The sequence below is a fragment of the Mesoplodon densirostris genome, chromosome 15, assembly GCF_025265405.1.
Source record: "Mesoplodon densirostris isolate mMesDen1 chromosome 15, mMesDen1 primary haplotype, whole genome shotgun sequence".
Classification (NCBI taxonomy): Eukaryota; Metazoa; Chordata; class Mammalia; order Artiodactyla; family Ziphiidae; genus Mesoplodon; species Mesoplodon densirostris.
Window position 1 is genome coordinate 26,446,072 of NC_082675.1, and position 21,082 is coordinate 26,467,153.

General features: G+C 48.1%; 1 protein-coding gene and 1 non-coding gene across 3 annotated transcripts in view; one reads left to right on the forward strand and one right to left on the reverse strand.

Moving 5' to 3' along the window:
* Positions 1–2,505: 2,505 nt before the first annotated feature.
* UBE2L3 (ubiquitin conjugating enzyme E2 L3) overlaps positions 2,506–21,082 on the reverse strand; it is a 43,885-nt gene continuing 25,308 nt past the window's right edge. For both annotated transcript variants that reach the window (XM_060119172.1, XM_060119173.1), the window contains 2 exons: positions 7,314–7,500; positions 2,506–2,865 (listed from right to left, as the gene is read on the reverse strand). In XM_060119172.1, the coding sequence (XP_059975155.1) occupies positions 2,711–2,865; positions 7,314–7,500 (342 nt within the window). In that variant the 3' untranslated portion in view covers positions 2,506–2,710. The remainder of the gene's footprint in view (positions 2,866–7,313; positions 7,501–21,082) is intronic.
* Positions 17,262–17,334, forward strand: TRNAW-CCA (transfer RNA tryptophan (anticodon CCA)). The gene has a single exon. It is a non-coding gene; the product is annotated as a tRNA-Trp (tRNA).

Consider the following 21,082-nt stretch of genomic DNA (forward strand, 5'->3'; position numbering starts at 1 on the left):
AGCTGACAATAAGTGTCAGGGCCTTAGCTGGCCTGGTGCTGAGTCAGCACTAGGGCTGCAGTCGCAGAAGGTGGGTTTGGGCTGGAGCTATTCAAGGAAGTGGCCCAGCCCCTCCCTTGGGCACACCCTCACCAACTCCCTGACCTTCTTCCAGACAGCACCCTCCTCAGGGCCCCAGTCTGCTCCTCCATTAAATGTGGCTGAGGTGACACGTATACAGGTCACTCTCCCCTCCCCAGACACCTGAGAGTGTCTCTGCAGCCCTTTCTGCTTCCCTCAGCATGGCCAGGACACCTCTGTGCACCTCTCCTGGAGGCCAGGTGTGGGGAGAAAGCCAGAAGAACTTGCCCAAGACCCCAGGCCACTGGCACTGCCCACCCCCAGTAAAGAAGAGACCCACACGACCAGACGAGTGTCCGAGACCATTTTTATTAAGGGCAGCAGAGTAGATCGCAGCATCTTAGAAAGCCTAGTCCCCGCCATAGGGGGAGGGGCGGGGGGACCGGGCAGGAGCGTGAATTCCCACGGGGCCCATCGGAGGTGTGGTGATCACAGCCCTCCCCTGCTCTGGGGGATCCAGCTGTCTGGCCCCGGAGCAGCAAGGCGCCTACTGGCACGCTTCATGCCTGCCCGAGGGCTCGGGGAGTGCCCGCTGGTGGAGCAGGAGCCCAGCTGGAGGGAGGGACCGCCCACCACCCCGCTCTCTCGGAGGCCAGGCCCCTGCTGATGGGTGAACCCCGGCTGTGATGCCAGGGGATGCAAGTCCCTGAGGGGCCGCCGGCTTCGACCATGGTGGACGTCCTCCTGGTGGTGAGCAGAGAAGAGAGGGGGCGATGGGCGGGCAGAGCTACGCTGGTAGAAATACGAAGCAATGGGACAGTTTCCAGGAATGGCAATATTTCTGGATTCAGAGAAGCGACGAGAACAAATGGTAACTTATCTGGATAGCTTCTGACAGAATTTGGCATTTTATTACAAATCTGCATGTGAGTGAAGTAAAGTCCATCATCGCCTTTCTGCTAATGAAGAGACAGATGTGGATGTGCTGGCCGGCGCCCTCACCAGCCCGGGCGCACGGGAGGCTCCAGAACGTGACTCTTCCGTACCTGGGACTAAAGAAGTTGCGTTCATGAGACCCACTGCAGGCTGCACGTATGCGGCCTCACCCACCATCACCCCACCTCTGCACACAAGCCACCTCAGGTCTGCAAGCCTGGAAAGACCTCAAATTATAGAACTGAAATTAAAACAGAAAGCCAAGGTTAAGTCATCCTCCCCACAGGATCTAGCCCCTGGAGCGCCCAGAAGCGAAGCCACCAGTGGCAGAAGTGGAAGTGGTGACACACAGTGCTTGGACCACTAGCTTCCCCTGGGTGTCGGTGACAAGGACTCTTCTACTTCAGGGACAGTCCCACTTGCTTTGAAAAGACATTAACATTCAAATCCTTACAAGTTCATCTGATGATAAATTCTAAGGTCAATTTTTATTTCTACAAAAAAAAGGCAGTCAAAACAATATAAAACATGTAAAGGATATTACTGAGTGAGCTTCACATGGAGCCTGACTCCGCGAAGGCCATGAGTCCAGTGGGAGGGGGAGGCCATCCTGTTCCTGGGCTGGGCCGTGTGGATGCTCCAGAGGAAGGGCCAGTGGGGCGCCGGTGACCCCAGCCTGGTGCCGGTGACAGAGGAGTCTGCCAGAGGGTCAAACGTGCTGAGGAAGGGCCGCGGTGGGACTGCTGCACTGAGGACGCAGAGGGTGAGCTCTGAGCTACGTCGGGTGGACACGTCGGTGAGCATGGCATTTCAAGTAGACACTCTGGCTTTAGCACTGTCCGCAGGGACCTGGACATCTTCTAGAACAGCTGCAGGGAGGAGTGGCAACCTGTGGCCTCAGGAGCCTCTCTGGTGAAAAATTCCTCCCACAAGTGCACCGTGCTCTGGCTGGCACACCCCTGGGGGCTGTCGCAGAGCTGGTGCTGGGGGGGTCTCCCTAAGCAGGCCGGCCCAGGTGGAGTTCATCATGATGCAGACAGTAGGGTCTGCCAATCTGGTCAGCATTACTGGGGTAACATTAGCCAGAGTTTTACAGCAGAGCTAGGCCTCCCTTTCCACAGCTTTGTTTTTGGGAGGGGGTGGGAGTGGAGATGGTTGTTTGCTTGTTTTTTAATTTTTTTTAAAGGATATTATAAATCAGAGTCAAGAGAAACTTAACTGACTCCCACACCAGGCTGCGCGCCAAGGAGGGCAGCAGAGGAGCCACAGAGGACTCGGCTGCCCCTCCCGGCGGGAGGCAGGGCCTGGGTTTGGGGAAGTGAGCAGAGAACAAACTAAACGCAAGAAAGTGGGAGTTGCAAGGGCAGGGGAAGAGGGGAACCACAACTTTTTTTTAACCTTATGGGCTAAATGTAAACTGAAGATTTTGGATAAATTTGGACAGCAAAAGAAACACCATTCTTTTAAAGTAGACTGAAGCAGTGATTTTTAAAACAAAGAAAGCAGAACTAGAACATCTTAAATTTTTAATCCTTTCTTTACAGGTCACCTAGACCACTTTTGATTAAGAAAACTGTAGAAAGTTAGTAACTGCCACAAGCAGATGCCAGGCGGTGGCACATGTCAATTTTCCATAGAGTCCTGCTTCGTGGGGTGTCTGAATGCACTGCTTGGCATCTCTGCTCACACTTGCTGGAATCAATCGCGGCAGATTTTAGTCCACAGGTCGCTTTTCCCCATATTTCTTTGTAAACTCTTCAGCATTCTTACAGAATTTTTTACGGTCCTTAGAGTATTCTTCAGCTAGGTCAGCCCGGAGCGGGTGCTCGGGCTGGGGGTCGTTCACCAGTGCTATGAGGGACTGGATGACTGCCAAGAAAAGGACAAGGCACCGCTGGTTAGAAGGCCCTTGGAAGGGGCATGGCAAGAAACACAGCTCTGATTAAACATCTATATGCTTCTCAGACAGAGCAGCCTCCCATTCATGCAGATTTCTAACCACCAGCACTCAACCCATCATTCCCATGATGAGAAGAAAGTGATGGAGGACAAACAGCCAGCGCTACAGTAGATAACTAACCGTACAGAGTGATGCCACGTCCTCCTCCTCCTCCTCCAGGAAGCCTTCCTGTACTGACACACTGGGGATGTCCCAGTCCCCAGTCACTCTCACCCCTCTCCTACTTTGGAGACCCAGGCCCACCACTGACACCCCCACTCTCATGCAGGTGAAGCTTCTCCAGGGCAGGGACTGGGCAATGTGCCCAGCACTACACTCGGTTCAGGGTGTGTGACAGGCCTGCACCGTGTAAATGGATAATGAGCCCACCCTGAAAGACCCCTAGCAGCTTCTGAACGGCCGAGAAAGGTTCACTCGACCACCCTGCATTAACCACTGGGAGGCTGTAGCCCTCATCAGCACTGCACAGTCCATTCCAGAGGTGGAAGTCACACGGATGGCTCAGGGTGGATTCCACAATGCTCCCCCAAGGGGCAGTCAGGCCCAGATGTGCTAGACAGCGAGCCCTGGACAGGAGGGCCAGGAGGGAGTGGAGGGTGGGGGAGGGGGAAGTACAGAAGGTCCAGGAACCCCTGGTCTCCTCAGAAGTGGGGTGCATGCAGCCACCAGGCTTCCCACACACGTCCCCTGACTCCCCCCAACCCCCACCAGGACCAGCACCCCCACTGTCCTAGCAAAAAGGCCCCTCTCCTCTGGACTGCCGATGCCAGGTGCCTTTATTGGGAGCCCACGCTCTTCACCCCAGCATCACAAGGAATGGGTTAAAAAAGCTTTTTGTTCCAATTTCTCCTTGTTTGTCACAAATCCACATGGCGCTTAAGTGATTATTTACTTAATATATTTCTTTAAATCACGTCAAAAATATTTTTTAAAGAAAGTTAACTGTTAGTAACTCTTACGGAAAACCACTTTCACGTGCCATAAACTGAAGGCACGCATCATAAACATGAAATAAGCACCTATGCTGCCTCCTTCCCGGCCAGAGGAAGCAACCACCGGAACAAACACTCTTCCTAGTGGCTCTTTCTCAGCATCTCTGAGGCACCCCAGCCCAATGCACTCCAAGACTCTCCACAGCACGCTCAGCCATGAGACTGCTGTTCTTAACTTTTGGGAAACCTGAACCACATTTGCCCTAGAGCACATTTATAAGGTGGCTTCCCATCTTTTTCCAGGATTAGAAATGGTTCTGAAGCAGAGTTGACACTGATGAGTTTTCAAGTTTTCCTCCATTATGGAGACTCAGGCTGTCTGATTCTCACTATGATCATCTTAATACCTAATGTATTAGCATCAAATACATTCATCGTTAAGACGTGCTTTTCAAAAGATAATTCACTTTGCAAGTTTGCAGTTCGTCTAATTCTTTTCGGAGAACTTGCTTTAAATATTTTCAAGTTAACTAAGTAGTTCTGATGAGTGCTTCATTCTTTCTCTACTCCTGTAAACTGTAAGAAAACCCAGCTGAGCTCGTTTGTTTCCACAGTGAGAACACCGACAGCTACGACGCTTTCCAAACCACAACCACAGCCCCATCCATCACTTTCACATACAGGGGGGGCACACTCATTATGTTTTACAAATGATCGAGCCCTGGCTTCTTGATCTCTTCCTTGACCCAAATGCTACTCAAAAGGATCTTTCCCCCTCCAAAATGTAGGGGCTTAAAAACATTATCAAAACTTACCTCCTTTCTCACTGTATATGATCAGAGACTAAAGTCTATAAAATTTCCTTGTTTTTGTTCCTTCTGACAGTTTGTGATGGAGGATGTAAACCGTATCTGTAACTCATCCCTTTTCATGGGGACCCAGTGGGCTCCATTCTCACAGAGTAAAATGTGACCCATACCTTCCCCCATACACGAAGGCGTACAATGCAGTGGTCTTCCATGGATTGTGCTATGAAGGGTAAGTTTATTAATCTTATCCTGTTTATTGTATTTGAGTCCTCTTTCTAAAGTTTATCTACTTGATTTGTTATAAGACAGCAAATGGGTATGGGGGGACTAAAACATTTGATATTTATGAATCTGACTTTTCTGTTTATATAATTTTGTTGCTGTGTTGTCTGGTTCGTGTAGAGGTCAGTATTATACAGGCTTCCTTACTGACTGTATTTCATATGGCGAATCTCTCTCACCACCCAACAAAGCCCTTGCTCTGTTGATAGATATGTACCAGAACCAGACACACTGCTGAGGAAAACTCTTGTTTTTACATCCTTTCTTCTGGTTACTGTTATTATTGCCAACTCCTACCACCTTTCTGTATGATACAGGTTTGCCTTGTTTCTTGACTTTTCTCCTACTTTTGCTCAATTTTTAATGCTTCTTTACTTTCTTTTTAAAAATTGAGATATAATTCACATACCAAAAAATAAACTGAGAAGTATACAATTCAGTTGTTTTTAGTGTATTCACAAAATCGTGTGACACCGCCACTATCTAACTCCAGAACGTTTTCATCATCCCCAAAAGAAGACCCACTCTCCCTAGTAATCACTTCCTAGACCCCTCCTCCAGCCCCAGACAAACACTAACCTCCTTTCTGACTATAGATCTGCCTATTCTGGACATTCCATATACTGTTGCTTCTCATTATTCACAGTAGTTACCCACTAAAAAGTTGCTGTGAATGCTGAATTATAGTGAACCATGAATGACCCCAGGAATGACCAGCTATAGAATCACCCAGCTGAGCCCAGTGAACCTACAGAATGAGAAATAATAAACTGTTGTTAATTTAAGCCACTAAGTTTTGAGATGGTTTGTAATACAGTAACAGGTAACTGAAACACGGGGGACACGGTGTCAAGTGCCAGGGACAACGTTCCTGAAGTGTGTGAGGATAAGCTCAAGGCCATGCCGGAGGAATCTACAGAATGATCTAGAGAGAAACCCTGTCTCTGATCACAAAATAGCAATTCTCCCGGTGCTGCATGTAGAACAGCACTGTGTTTAAGATAAAAGCTTTATCTTCAAAACTTAAGTCAACAAGTACAAAAGAATGAAAAACCTATCTTAGATTTATCTGACTATTTGAAAAAAGCACCCACAACCCGGAAAAGCAGAGCATGCTGGCTGCTCAGCGAGACCTGAAGCTGAAAACAGGACCGGTGCTGCCACGGCCCTCTTGGGCAGCCTGCCCTGTGAGAAGGGCAGAGCACAGGTACCTGCGCCCAATTCTCAGGTGAGGGAGGAGACCCTAACTCTCTGTGGTCTGGCCACCTGAGCAAATGCAGCAACTGCAGGCTCCCACACAGAGCTAGGAGTTTGTGTGCTTAAGAACAACTCTGTCAATCTTTTACAGACATCAGCTTGTGCACGACCAAGCACCAAGCCCCATGGAGACCCCTCCACTGTGACTCCACGCTCGGTACCCACCGCTTTCTGCTGCTCAGCTGTGGGAGCCGGGTGGATGCCTTTCATGGTGACTGTTTCAGTGAGTCTTTCAGGGGTTCCACTGGAAAACGACTGTTTATATCAGTCACCAAAAAAAAAAAAACCAATACCTGCAGCCTCTCAAATTCCAGCCTCATCCATTCTCCTTAATCTAAAAAGACCATAAGTGGTTCAGGGAGTTACTTACAAAAAAGCCACCAAAAATATGAGGTTAGGATTGCAAGAGAAAATTCTAGAATTAAGAATAAAAACTAGACACAGTCTATAACAAAGTTTAGTCACCTGCCGTGGAAAAGAGGGGGGCGACCACAGTAGTGAATCAAGTACTTTTCCCAGAAAAATGAGGGCACCCAGACCCAGGGACACACAGGGAGTTCCAGGCCCGCTAAGGCTGACTGTGTGCTTTCACGTGGGCACACTGCCCTCAAGTCTGGCCGTGCCCTCCCAAGACACCCCAATGAGCCCCAGCATCCTGTGGCCTGCCACGTGGCTCCGGCTCAAGCCCACAGGCCCTCAACACCCTCCCTTCCCCCTTCCAGTCTGAGTCCACATGCTAACTGCTGTGTGAGGCCATTTCCCCCACTCCAGGCAGCCCACAATCCTCACGAACACTCCCAGGGACAGGGTCATACCCCTCCCTGCACTGGGAGCGAGCGCTGGTCTGGTCTGTCTGCGCGGGTCCCCCTTGGGCTGCAAGCACGAGAACACCTGCGTGGGTTGAAGCTTAGCTGAGATGCGCCAAGCTCATTGGACAGCGGGACCACAGCAGCCTTCTGTGGACACGGTGGTCAGCGCTATAGGATTTCTCTGGACTCCGTGCGACGTGGTGTCAGAAGGGGCCTAGAAGGCCCTGCCCGCAGCAGTGTCCCCAGAAGACACGAGGAGATGCCTTACCTTGGTCAGTTTTGGTTGCTGGCTTCCAGTTTTCAGCACTAATTACCGGCAGACAGACCTGCCCCTTTTCATCAATGTTCGGGTGATAGATCTTCGTTTTAAACGTGATCTTCGGTGGTTTGAATGGGTACTCTGCTGGAAAGTTGATTTCAATTCTGAAGGCCCCTTTATCATACGGAGGGTTGTCCTGGAGGGAAAGGAAAGAGGGCGGAGTGAACCTGTAGCTGAGACAGGAGTGTTCTAATTGTTCACTGGAAAAATTAATTTGTTTCAAGAGGTTGTATCAACTGAAGCCTTGTCACCTTCAGGGGAACAACAATCAATCTGTATTTCTAGAGCAACATGTCTGCTAACCTGTGAAAGGGTCTGAGATGGATGCCCTGGCCTCTTTACCTTTTTTTTTTTTTTTAATAGACTTTATTTTTTTTGAGTAGTTTTAGGTTTACAGCAAAACTGAGAGGAAAGTACAGAACTCCTACACACACACAGCCTCCCCCACCAGAGTGGTACACGCGTTACAGGTGATGGACCAACACCAACACATCATCACCCACAGTCCACAGTCTACAGCAGGGCTCACTCTCGGTGCTGGACACTGAATGGGTTTTATAAAGTATTATACCCTATGGTTGGAATCATGCAGTATGCAGCCCTTTCAGACTGGCTCCTTTCACTTAGTAATATGCATTTAAGATTCCTTTGTGGCTTGTTAGATCACTTCTTTTTGTCACTGAATATTAATCCATTGTCTCGATGTAGTTTATCCATTCAGTTCCTGAAGGTCAGCTTGGTTGCTTTCGGCAATTATGAATAAAGCTGCTATCCACAACCGTGTGCAGGTTTCTGTGTGGACATATATTTTCATCTCCTTTGGGTAAATACTAAGGAGCACGATTGTAGGTTAAGGGTATGCTTAGTTTTGTAAAAAATCACCAATCTATCTTCCAAAGTGGCTGCACCATTCTGCATTCCCACCAGCACTGATGAGAGTTCCTGTTGCTCCACATCCTCGCCAGCATTTGGTGGTGTCAGCGTTCTGGATTTCCACCAATCTGACAGGTGTGTAGTTGTATCCTGTAGTTTTAATTTGCAATTCCCTAATGATATGGTGTTGACTACCTTTTCATATGCTTATTTGCTATCTGTATGTCTTCTTTGGTAAGAAGTCTGTTCAGATTTTTGGTCCATTTTATTATTATTATTTATAAATTTATTTATTTATTTATTTTTGGCTGCGTTGGGTCTTCGTTGCTGCACACGGGCTTTCTCTAGTTGTGGTGAGCAGGGGCTGTTCTTTGGGGTGCACGGGCTTCTCATTGTGGTGGCTTCTCTTGTTGCGGAGCACGGGCTCTAGGTGCATGGACTTCAGTAGTTGTGGCACACGGGCTTAGTTGCTCCGTGGCATGTGGGATCTTCCCGGACGAGGGTTCGAACCCGTGTCCCCTGCATTGGCAGGAGTATTCTTAACCACTGCGCCACCAGGGAAGTCCCTGGCCCATTTTAAAATCAGGTTCTTTGTTTTCTTGTTATTGAGTTTTAAGAGTTCTTTGTATATCTGGGGTTAACAGCCCTTTTTCAGATAACGTCTTTTGCAAATATCTCTTTATCTTTTTTGAAGGTATGAAGAGTTACACCAGGGGTAAATAACAACCCAACCCAGACCATACCAAGTGCTGAAAGGCCAAAGAGGTGGCCACAACTCCAGAATAAAGCCAGCACTCAGCTGGATGGCTGGCCCCTGAGGAACTGAGCTGGCCCCTAGCTGGTCGCCAGGCAGGGCCAGAACCATGCCCCACCCCTGTGTCCTTAGGACCACTCAGAGAACTATCCCTCAGGGCCTGCACACTGATGGCCCAGGAGCCTCTGAGAGATGCCCCAAGAGAAAGAGGCCAGCCTCTCTCCAGCCTCTGCCTCCACGTCCAGAGCTGAGCCAGCCCTCCAGTCTGCGGCCTCCCGGCCCCGGACTCCAGCTCTCCGGGGTCCCAGCCCACTCAAAGGAGGCCCAGCTTCACTGAGTGCCCAGGAATGCACAGCGCTGCCTCCTCAAGCACCAGCGTAATGAGATATTCTCCAGCAAATAGGATTCCTCTGCTGGAGAGTGAGGCCGGCACACACCAGGTCCCCACACTGTCCCCTGGTCTATCCCCACCCAAGAAGGGTAAAATTAGGGAAGGCTGAGGGGTGGGAGAGGCCTTCCCAGCAGAGAGGACTAAAAACTAGGATGGTAGGGGCTTGGAGGGGACAGCATGGAGCAAGACAGGAGGCTGGGGCCAAGTTTAGGGGTCTGAACCACCCAATCGAGCAGCTGGATCCGCGGTCGGAAGATGAACCTACAGGAAGCGCGTCAGGAAGGTGGTGCCTCAGGGGCAGGTGAGGGAGGAGATGTCAACACCGCGGGTGCTGCACCTGGGTGAGGAGACAGACCCACGCACATCCGGAGGGGGTGGGCCATGGCTGGACCGGGAAATCATTTTCACCCTAACAAAACCTTCCCTAATCCCTTCTTTAGGGAACACAGAATTGTCTAGAACACTGTCCAGAAGTTAAAGTGGCAGCGGACTCCTCCCAGGCCTTGTCCTGACTGCTCACTACCTAGGAGCGCTAGACTCACCATTACCAACGAGCCCATGGGGACGCGGAGATTTTGCTTCAGGGTTTTAAGAAGGGACCTGCTTCAGCCACGGAAAGAGCCTTCCTGGATGACCCTGGCTGCTGAGACCCACCAGGTATGTTCGACCATCACCCAGGACTGACCAACCCCACCTGGGGCCCGCCGCGTGCTGGGCCACGTGCCAGGAACTGGAGACAAGGACGAGCCAGGCCAGCCAGGCAAGCCCAGGACATTCCCCAACATCTGTCATGTGGGGGTGACCCGGAGGTAGGAGCCACCCACGTTGCATGCTGCACATGGGCAAAAAGTCAGGAGAAGCAGCTCTCTCACTACAGGACACAGGACAGGCCGAACCTCTCGCTGCACAGGGAACGTGTCTTAACTCCTCGGAGACTCTGTCCCCGTCCAGGGCTCGGGGTGACCAAAGGAGTGGCTCCAAAACCCCAGGGATTTGTGTGGAAGGGGGTGTGCAAAAATTCAACACAGGACCTACCCTGTGGATAAAGGCCTAAGTGCCACACGTGAGTTTTCCACACATTAGAGCTAAACTTATTCTGTGGGAAGGCAGCTCAGAAACTAGAAGGGGCCTCAGTGAGAAAACACAGCTTTGTGGTAGAAAAATAGTATACAAAATTTCAGGAATTTGCCTCAGACGGTCCTCTCCACAAGCCATGGAGGGATACCGGCAAGGACAGTGCAAACCCTGGCTCCTCTCGCCCCTCCTGGCTCTCACCCCACCCTCCCCAGGCACAAAGCCACTTTGGAGCAACTAAGACCAAGAGGAGGCTCCTCCAAACCCCTTGGGCCTTTCCCCCACGGGTCCACTCCTGGCCTGCAGGCAAGCCGGCCCTTTCCTCCCCAGGGCAACCTTCAGGAACCCCGAGACCCCACCACACCCCATGCATCTCTTAATCCACTGAAGACCCAGAGTCCTTCCACCATCGTACATCAGTCACAGTTTTGTGTCACCATTGTGGCAGCTTTCCCTGGGGCTCAGGGAGGACACCACACAGCTCTCTGGCAGCCACTCCCTGACCTGGACAGCAGCCACACCAAGTCCCTGTGGTGCATGCCCAACTGGCAATCTGACACAACACGGGACTCGTGGCTGGACTGATGTGGACAGGCAGCTCCTAGATGGATCCACTGATGATCGACCACGTGTGTCGACCGGTAGAGAACCCTCAGCAGTGTCCTTTCCGCGGGGTAACCCTTCACCCACAAGGAACACAGCCCGGCCTGGCTGCCCTGAGGACGTCTACCCAGGCCTGGCCCAGACCCACCCTCAGGCTGCTTGCCCCGGGGTCCAGTTACAGAGGGACGGGAAGGTGGGCTTCCTTGCGTTCTAACCTTCACAGTCCACTAGAGGGCCTGGTCGAAAGGCAGGAAAAGCTCCTGGCCTCTGAGCACAGACTGTGTCTTCTCACCCCCTGTAACTGTTAAGTGTTCATTCTCTCTTATCTCTCCGTGGTTGCCTGAATTACCAAGTCTGCGCAGTGAACAGAGTCATCGTCTGCTAACTTTGCTTTCTGAAGATAACCTCTTTGTACTGTTTCCAACAATTGGGTTCGCAGGACTTTTCACAGTACAGCTCTTTATCAATGAATACTCTGACATTAAAAAATTCCATCGTTTTCTCTTTGAAAATAAACATTTGTGGAAGTATTTTTAGAACAGATTTTCCAATCTTTCATGACCAAACTACCCTCTGAATTACACCTAAATTTAAAATCACAATCTCTAAACCATAATGGAAAAGAATAGGAAAAAGAATACATACATGTATATAACTGAATCACTTTACTGTACACCAGAAGCTAACACAACATTGCAAATCAACTACACTTCCGTAAAATAAATTACAAAGAAAAAAACTAAAGAAATTAGGTTGGTCACTAAGTTTCAAAATGATTTCTTAAAAACCCAATAAAGCACGCTGAATATTGCAAAAAAAAAAAAAAAAATCACCGTCTCCAATAAAACGGAATTCCACAGGAACTTTCCCTCCTCTGAACTCATGGGCACCTTTCACGGCATGATTCACCTTCCCTTCAAGAAAAGAAGTAGGGCCTCCCTGGTGGCGCAGTGGTTGAGAGTCCGCCTGCCGATGCAGGGGATACGGGTTCGTGCCCCGGTCTGGGAGGATCCCATATGCCGCGGAGCGGCTGGGCCCGTGAGCCATGGCCGCTGGGCCTGCGCATCCGGAGCCTGTGCTCCGCAACGGGAGAGGCCACAACAGTGAGAGGCCCGCATACCGCAAAAAGAAAAAAAAAAAAAAAAAAAGAAAAGAAGTAGCTTTATTGGGGCTTCCCTGGTGGCGCAGTGGTTGAGAATCTGCCTGCTAATGCAGGGGACAACGGTTTGAGCCCTGGTCTGGGAGGATCCCACATGCTGCGGAGCAACTAGGCCCGTGAGCCACAACTACTGAGCCTGCACGCCTGGAGCCTGTGCTCCGCAACAAGAGAGGCCGCGATAGTGAGAGGCCCGCGCACCGCGATAAAGAGTGCCCCCCCCGCCACAACTAGAGAAAGCCCTCGTACAGAAACGAAGACCCAACACAGCATAAATAAATAAATAAATAAACTCCTACCCCCAACATCTAAAAAAAAAAAAAAAGTAGCTTTATTGTTATTTCTCATCGAAATATAACATTCACACCAAAAAAGTAGTACTAGACATTCCGCCCCAGGATAAGGGCTGAGCGTGTCCACGACACAGCCTGCGGCGCACAGCAGTCAGCACACCCTTTGGTCAAGGGACCCGGATTCTGGGAGGGCAGTGCTCTTGGCTACACAGCCTGTGCCTGCCCACGCGTGGGGAAGATCACACTTCGCTTTCTAAGACCCAGCCGCAGAGCTACTAACATGGGAGAATTCCTTGTCTTTTGTAGAAAACGTGCGGTGTGGGCCAGCGCCCTGGCACGCGGCGCCCCTGCACACACGCATGCGGTTTGCTGCTGGCAGCACCCACTCGCCCGCCCTCGGCGCACCCACACCTTCACTAGGGCTGCAGCATATTCCACCATCAGACGCAGCACAATTTCCTTACCTCCTCCCCGTTGCCGGGCGAGAACTTGCTGCACTCGTGAAGAGTGTCTGGACCCAAACGCTTCCTTACCAAAAACATAAAGCGACCACAGGACCCACAACCCCACTCCTAAATCTCCTAAAGAAATGAAAACACATGTCGACATAAAATCCTGTTCACGAATGTTCACAGCAACATCATTCATAATAGCCAAACAGTGGAAACAACCCAAATACCTATCAACTGGTGAACGGATAAGTAAACTATGATATATCCATTACAACAGAATATTATTTGGCAATAAAAAGGAATGAAGTATGAATACATGCTACAACATAGATAAACCTTGAAAATATTATGTTAAGGAAAGAAGCCAGACACAAAACATCACGTATTATATGATTCCATTTATATGAAATATACAGGATAGCTAAATCTACAAAGTAGATCTGTGGTTGGCTACGCCTGGGGGACTGGGGGTGATGCTAACAAGGGGAGGTTTCTTTGAGGAGTAATAAAAAATGTTCTAAAATTGTGGTGATGGAGAAACAACTCTGCAAATATACTAATAGCCATTGAATAACTGTACACTTTAAATGCATGAAATGCAGGGTTTGTGACTCTCAATGAAACTGTTAAAAAGGAAATCAAAGCTAACTCAGAAACAGGGTTTTCGACTGAGGACAGTGTTGTCCCTCCTGGAGAGGTTTAGAAATGCCTGAGGTTGTCCCAATGACAAAGGTGGCTACTGGCATCTAATGAACAAGAAACAGAGACAACCCTGCACGAATAATCCACCTGCACACACCAAAATGTAGTTTCCAAGGCTCTCTGAGAACTACAAATTCAATAACTTACAGACTGTTTGTGAGGCGCCTACTCTGTGTAATGCACAGTGCTAGGGACAGGAAGTGGGAGGGAAACAGATAAAGGTCTCTGCCTGAACCAGAACTCGCTGAGACGACACCCACACCACCAGTTATAAAGCAGAATTAGCCCTCTGAGGAGCCCCAAAGAGAGGGGGGCTGGACCACAGCTGACCCCAACGGACTGTCCAGCCAACGGCTGCTCCCTGCTGTCTCCTTGCTGGCAAAATCCCAGTTTTGTTTCCGTCCATGTTGCCCCCTCATTGTGAACCAGGGGTAAATCCTGACTGGTCTACACCTGTCCCGCCCAATATGGTGGCCAGCAGCCCAAGTGCCTATTGTGTACTTGAAACAGGACTCTTCCGAATTTAGATGTTCCATAAGCGTAAAATACCACCTGGATTTGAGACTTTGTGCAAAAAAAAAGAATAAACTAGTTAATAATTATTTATATTGATTACATGTAGAAGAATATTTTTAATATACTGTATTAAGTAAAATACTTACCAAAGTGAATTCCACCTGTTTCATTCCCTTCCTTCCTTCCTTCCACCCTTCTTCCCTCCTTCCTTCCTTCCTTCTTTCCTTCCTTTGATGTTAGTTCCCCGACCAGGGATTCAACCCACACCCTCCTCGGGCCTTCAGCAGTGAAATCGTCGAGTCCCAACCATTGGACCACCGGAGAATTCCCTCATTTTCCTTTTTAATGGGAGTTCTGTAAAATTTAAAAGCATGGCTGTGGCTTGCAGTATACTCCTTTTGGACAGCACAGTCCATCATGGTACTGCCTACACCTCGGCCAGTGACAGACCAGGGGTGGCCATACGTCCTGGTTCTGGATAATGAGGAGTGAGGGGTCTGTGGTGGGCCCCTGGGATGGGCGTCTTTGTTTTTGGTCACACCAAACTACACACACACACGTGTCACAGCTGGAGAAGTCTGAATGGGGTTGGTGGACTGATCAGGGTCCACTTCCTGGTTACAGCACTGCACTACAGTTGCACAACAAGTGAAGGCTACTGGGGAATCTCTGTGTTATTTCCTACAATTGCATGAAAAGCTACAATTATCTCAAAATAAGAAGTTCAAGGAGAGAGAGAGAAAAGAAGAGATGGTCTCTTCCTTCCGGGAAACCGTGAAGCCCAGGCAGGTCTGTGCTCTCCCCTCGCTGAGCTGCTGGATGGCCAGCCCAGAGCCCCTGCCACAGGACTCTGTCAGGGGCAGCAACTTTCCCTTTTCAAAGCCACACTAAGTAGGGGGTTTCCTTACTTGCAGTCAAAAGCGACCTCACTACTATGAATGGTGAGTGGAGGGAACAGAGAGGAGGGAGTGATTCACTGAGACCAGGGAATGGAGAGCACCAGAAAGACGCAGGTGCAGGAGGATGAGCCAGTTGGAAGGGGCACACACAGCTTCACAAGCAGAATAGGAGGCCTCTCTCTCTGAAAGTTAACAAACAGGTATTTACCTCAACAATTGTCAGTTTTGAGCAGCCCAGCCCCAGGACAGGGGAGCAAAAGCTCCTCGAAAGAGGCTGGGGCCCGAGCCCAGGTCGGGGAGCCAGGGCCTGCGAGGTGCTCAAAGAACCTGTGAGACGGAATGGCCTGCACAGAGGCAAAGGCAGTTGCAGCTTCTGCAATGAGATGTGATCGGTGTACCTGAGGCTCATTCCCAAAAACACTCTGCTCAGCAGAACCTGGTGCGCGAGCCTCGGGGCTAGTGCAGAGGCCAGAGACACTGTGATGGCAGAAAGACTGTGTCCTCTCCCAACAGGCTGGTGGAGTGACCACCAGGGCGGTACGAGGCCTCTCCACGAAACTCAATTTCATTTTAAAAACAATTATTGACACAGTTTTGGAGATGCAAGGCCTCAGGAGTACAAAGCTGACTCCCAAGTCTGTGCTTCTGAAGCCCAAAGGCAAAGAAATCCAGGACAGTCTGACTACACACTGACGAGAGGCAGGCATTTACCAGCTCCTTTTACAAATGAGGGACAGGGGCACAGACAGAAGACACTGTCGTTGTTGAAACGTTGTCACGTGTGCATGTCTTACCTTCTCAATAAAAGGTAAAACCAGCAGCAGCACCCCTGTAAGTCCAGGGTGACAATGACATGGGTAGGGAGCAGCCCAGGCAAGAAAGGAACTCAACTGGGGATGAACACCCCCACACACAAAGAACTAAGCACTCAAATCATCAAGTTAGAAAAGAACAAAGAGGGGCTTCCCTGGTGGCGCAGTGGTTAAGAATCTGCCTGCCAATGCAGGGGACACGGGTTCAAGCCCAGATCCGGTAAGACCACACCTGCCACGGAGCAACTAAGCCCATGTGCCACAACTACTGAGCCTGTGCTCTAGAGACCGTGAGCCACAACTACTGAGCCCACGCACCACAACTACGGAACCTGAGTGCCTAGAGCCCGTGCTCCTCAACGAGCACCCACAGCAATAAGAAGCCTGTGTACTGCAACAAAGAATAGCCCCCAGCTCACTGCAACTAGAAAAAGCCCACGCGCAGCAATGAAGACCCAATGCAACCAAAAATAAATAAATTAAAAATAAATTTTAAAAAAGAGCAAAGAGCAAACAAATACCAAGGAAAACAAAAGACATAACATAAAAGCAGAAATTACCATAAAAGCAAAAATTAGCAAATCAGAACACAGAAAAAAGAATGGAATTTCTACTTCTTGATACATGAAGTCAGTATAACCATCTATCAAAATCCACTAAACACAGAAAACACAATCCAATCTCACATATGACCACAAATGCAAACACACTAAAGACTAGGAAATTTAATACACTGGAATATTTAAAAACAGTCCATTGTACTGAAGGGGGAATTAATCCAGAAAGCAATGAGGGGCTTAATTAACAGGCCACTTTGAAAACCCACACCACAAAACCTAATTGACAGTAATATGGCCTTTAATGAAATCCACTCATTCCTGATTAAAAGAGAAAAATTTAGGGTGTGACATCAGCAAAATGGCAAAGCAGGCAGCTCCAAACTCCCATCCCTCCGTAGAAACAAACAAACAAAATACTGCAGAAACCATCAGAACCAACTTTGTCAGAACTCTGGAAAACAGTCAAAGGTTTACAGCAACCTTTGGCTGTGAATGCAGAATCAAGAAAAAGGTAACTAAAACACAGTAGGAAAGCTTTGTGTCGACTTTACTTGCCCTTAGCCTGGCCGCTCCCTGGCTGGGCGACAGGCATCTTGAAGACGGGTGAATGATGGCCACCTATGACCACCATGTGGGACCCGGGCCCTCCATTCCAGAGAAGCAGAGCAGACCTTATTACTGACTGTCTGTCTGTTCTAACCGGTCCAGGGCTACCCGGAGGGCTGACACAGGTGCTCATCTGTTTTGCCTCGCTCAAAACCCACAGAGCATGGGAAAAGCACAGGAACTGCTCAAGAAGACTGTAGGGGACTTCCCTGATGGTCTAGTGGTTAACACTCAGCACTCCAAATGCAGGGGGCCCAGGTTCGATCCCTGGTCAGGGAACTAGATCCCGCACGCTGCAATTAAAGATCCTGTATGCTGCAACAAAGATCCCATGTGCTACAACTAAGACCCAGAGCAGCCAAATAAATAAAAGACTGTAAGGCCATGAAAAACTCACAGCTGCCTACAGCAAAGGATGGCAGGTGAGACACAACAGATTGCATAAAGCCAAGGAGGAAAAGCCACAGAGAAACCCAGGGATATCAGGGCATTCAGAAGTACCCAGGTACACTGGGGAGCTGAGAAAGTCACACATATGCCTAGGACAGGATACACGCTAAGAAAAGAACTGAGAAAATCTGAAGCTTTCACCACCAGTTAACCATAGGCTCAAGAAAAGCAGGAAGTGAAGAAGGCAGAAATGTAACTGGCCTGGCTACATGTTCAAGAAGTACCCTAGCACAGAGCCAATCTGCAAAGACTGAGAGACTTTTTTTAAGCTCCTGGCATTCAAGGAAATTTCAGTCAAAACACTGGTGGAACACAAGCAAAGCCTTCAACACTCAAGAACAGCAAACCCTGCAGGGAGGGGGAGAATCTGATTTCCGCATTATAATATTCAAGTGTCAACAGCAACAACAAAATTTTCAACAGCAACAACAAAATCACAAAGCATACAAAGAAACAGAAAAGTATGGCCCATTTAAAGGAAAAAAAAAAAAACTGACAAAAACTATCTCTGAGTAAGCCCAGACATTAGACTTACCAGACAAAGAATTAAAATCAACTGTCTTAAAGATGCTCAAAGAGGGAATTCCTTGGCAGTCCAGTGATTGGGACTCGGCGCTTTCACTGCCATGGGCCCGGATTTGATCCCTGGTTGGGGAACTAAGATCCTGCATGCTGTGTGGCCAAACCCCACCCCCCCCAAAAAGTGCTCAAAGAGGTAAAAAAAAGTCATGGGCAAAAAACTAAACAAAACCAGGGACTTCCCTGGTGGTCCAGTGGTAAAGAATCTGCCTTCCAATGCAGGGGATGTGGGTTCGATCCCTGGTCGGGGAACTAAGATCCCACATGTCGTGGGGCAACTAAGCCCGCACACAACTCCTGAGCCCACAAGCCTCAACTAGAGAGCCCGAGTGCTGCAAACTACAGAGCCCACGCACTACAACTAGAAAAGAGAAAACCCACACGCCACAACTAGAGAGAAGCCCGCTTACCACAATGAAGAGCCAGCACACCACAACTAAGACCCAACACAGCCAAAAAAAAAAAAACTGAACAAAGCTAGGAAAATAATGTCTAAACAAAATGAGAACACCAATAAAGACACAGAAATGATAAAAAGGGACTCAACAAAAATTCTGGAGAATAATACAATAACTGAAATGAAAAACTCACTAGAGCAATTCAGTAGTAGACTTGAGCAAGCAAAAGAAGGAGTCAGGGCCTCCCTGGTGGCGCAGTGGTTGAGAGTCCGCCTGCCGATGCAGGGGATACGGGTTCGTGCCCCGGTCTGGGAGGATCCCATATGCCGCGGAGCGGCTGGGCCCGTGAGCCATGGCCGATGGGCCTGCGCATCCAGAGCCTGTGCTCCGCAACGGGAGAGGCCACAACAGTGAGAGGCCCACATACCGCAAAAAGAAAAAAAAAAAAAAAAAAAAAAAGAAGGAGTCAGCAAACCTGAAGTTAGGATAATTGAAATTATCCCATCTAAGGAGCAGAAAAATGAAGAAAAGTGAACAGAGCATAGGGACATATGGGACATCACCTAGCACACCAACACACATATTATGGGGGCCCACAAACGGATAAGAAGGAGAAAAGGGGCAGAAAGAATATTTAAAAAAATAATGACCCCAAACATTCAAAATTCCATAAAGGATATGAATCTACACATCCAAGAAGCTCAAGGAACTGCAAGCAGGATCAACTCAGAGAGATCATACCAAGATACATAGTCAAATCATCAAAGGACAAAGAGATGATCTTGAAAGCAGCAAGAGAAGTAACTTGAAAGCAGCAAACAACTGATTTCTAACCAGACACCATGGAGGCCAGAAGGCAGTGGGAGGACACATTCAAGGTGCTAAAAGGAAAAGACTGTCAGCAAAAAATATCCTTCAAAAACGAAGGCGAGGGACTTCCCTGGCAGTGCAGTGGTTAAGATCTGCCTGTCAATGCAGGCGACACATGTTTGAGCCCTGGTCCGGGAAGATCCCACATGCCTCAGAGCAACTAAGCCTGTATGCCACAACTACTGAGCCTGCTCTCTAGAGCCCGTGAGCCACAACTACTGAGCCCATGTGCCACAACTACTAAAGCCTGTGCACCTAAAGCCCTGCTCCACAACAAGAGAAGCCACTGCAATGAGGAGCCCTAGCACCACAACAAGGAGTAGCCCCCACTCAATGCAACTAGAGAAAGCCCACGTGGAGCAACGAAGACCCAATGCAGCCAAAAATAAGTAAATAAATAAATAATTTTTTTAAAAAAAAGAAGAAGAAGGTGAGGGACTTCCCTGGTGGTACAGTGGTAAGACTCCACACTCCCACTGCAGGGGGAGTGGGTTCGAGCCCTGGTCAAGGAACTAAGATCCCACATGCTGTGTGGCACAGCCAGAAAAAAATTTAAAGAAAAAAAAAATGAAGCCAAAATTAAGATATTCCCAGATTTAAAAAATCTAAAAGAAAAAGAGGGAATGAATTCATCACTAGTAGATGTTCTGTAAGGAAATACAAAAGGGAGTCTTCAGGCTAAACAAAAAGATACTAGACAGTAACTTGAAGCCATAAAAAGAAATAAAGAAAAATGGTTAAGAAACTATACAAGATAATATAAAACCCAACATTATTGGTTATTATACTTTGGGTTTGTAACTTCTCTTTGCGACAGTAACAATATGAGGGGCTGGGTAATGGAAATATATAGGACCAGAGTGTTTGTAACTACTGAAATTAAGTTGGTATTATTCAAACTAGGTTGTTAAAAGATTAAGATGTTAATTGTAATCCCCAAGGTAACCTCTAAGAAAATAACTAACAGGCATACAGAAAAGAAAAGAAGAATGGAATCAAAATAATACGCTACAAAAAAATCAACTAAATACCCAAAAAGGCAATAATGGAAGAATTTAGGCACAAAGTGCATACATGACATCCAGAAAACAGATAACAGAAGCAAATACTTTCTTATCAGTAATTACTTGAAATGTGAATGTAATAAACTCTCCACTTAAAAGATGGAAATTGCCTGAATGGATAAGAAAACACAATCCACCCATATGCTGACTATAAGCGATTCACTTTACATACAAAGACACAAAGAGGTTAGAAGTAAATGACGGAAAAAGTACAAGACACAAAGGACATTATATATTGGTAAAAGGTTCAATCCATCAAGAAGATATGACAATTATACACCTATATGCAACTAACAAATTATGAACCAAAACACATAAAGCAAAAATTGATGGCACTGAAGGGAGAAATATGTTATAAAATAATAGTTGGAGATTTCAATACCCCACTTTCAATAACAGAACAAGACAGAAGATCAACAAGTATCTTTCTGACCACTATGGAATACAACTAGAAATCAATAATGGAAGGAAAGCTGGAAAACTCACAAGTATGAGGAAATTAAACACAAACAACCAATTGGTCAAAAAGGAAATCACATGGGAAATTAGAAAATACCTTGAGATGATAAACACAAGACATCAAAACTTAAGGATGCAGCAAAAGTAGTGCCCAGAGGAAAATTTACAGCTGTAAATGCCTACAACAAAAAAGAAGGATCTCAAATC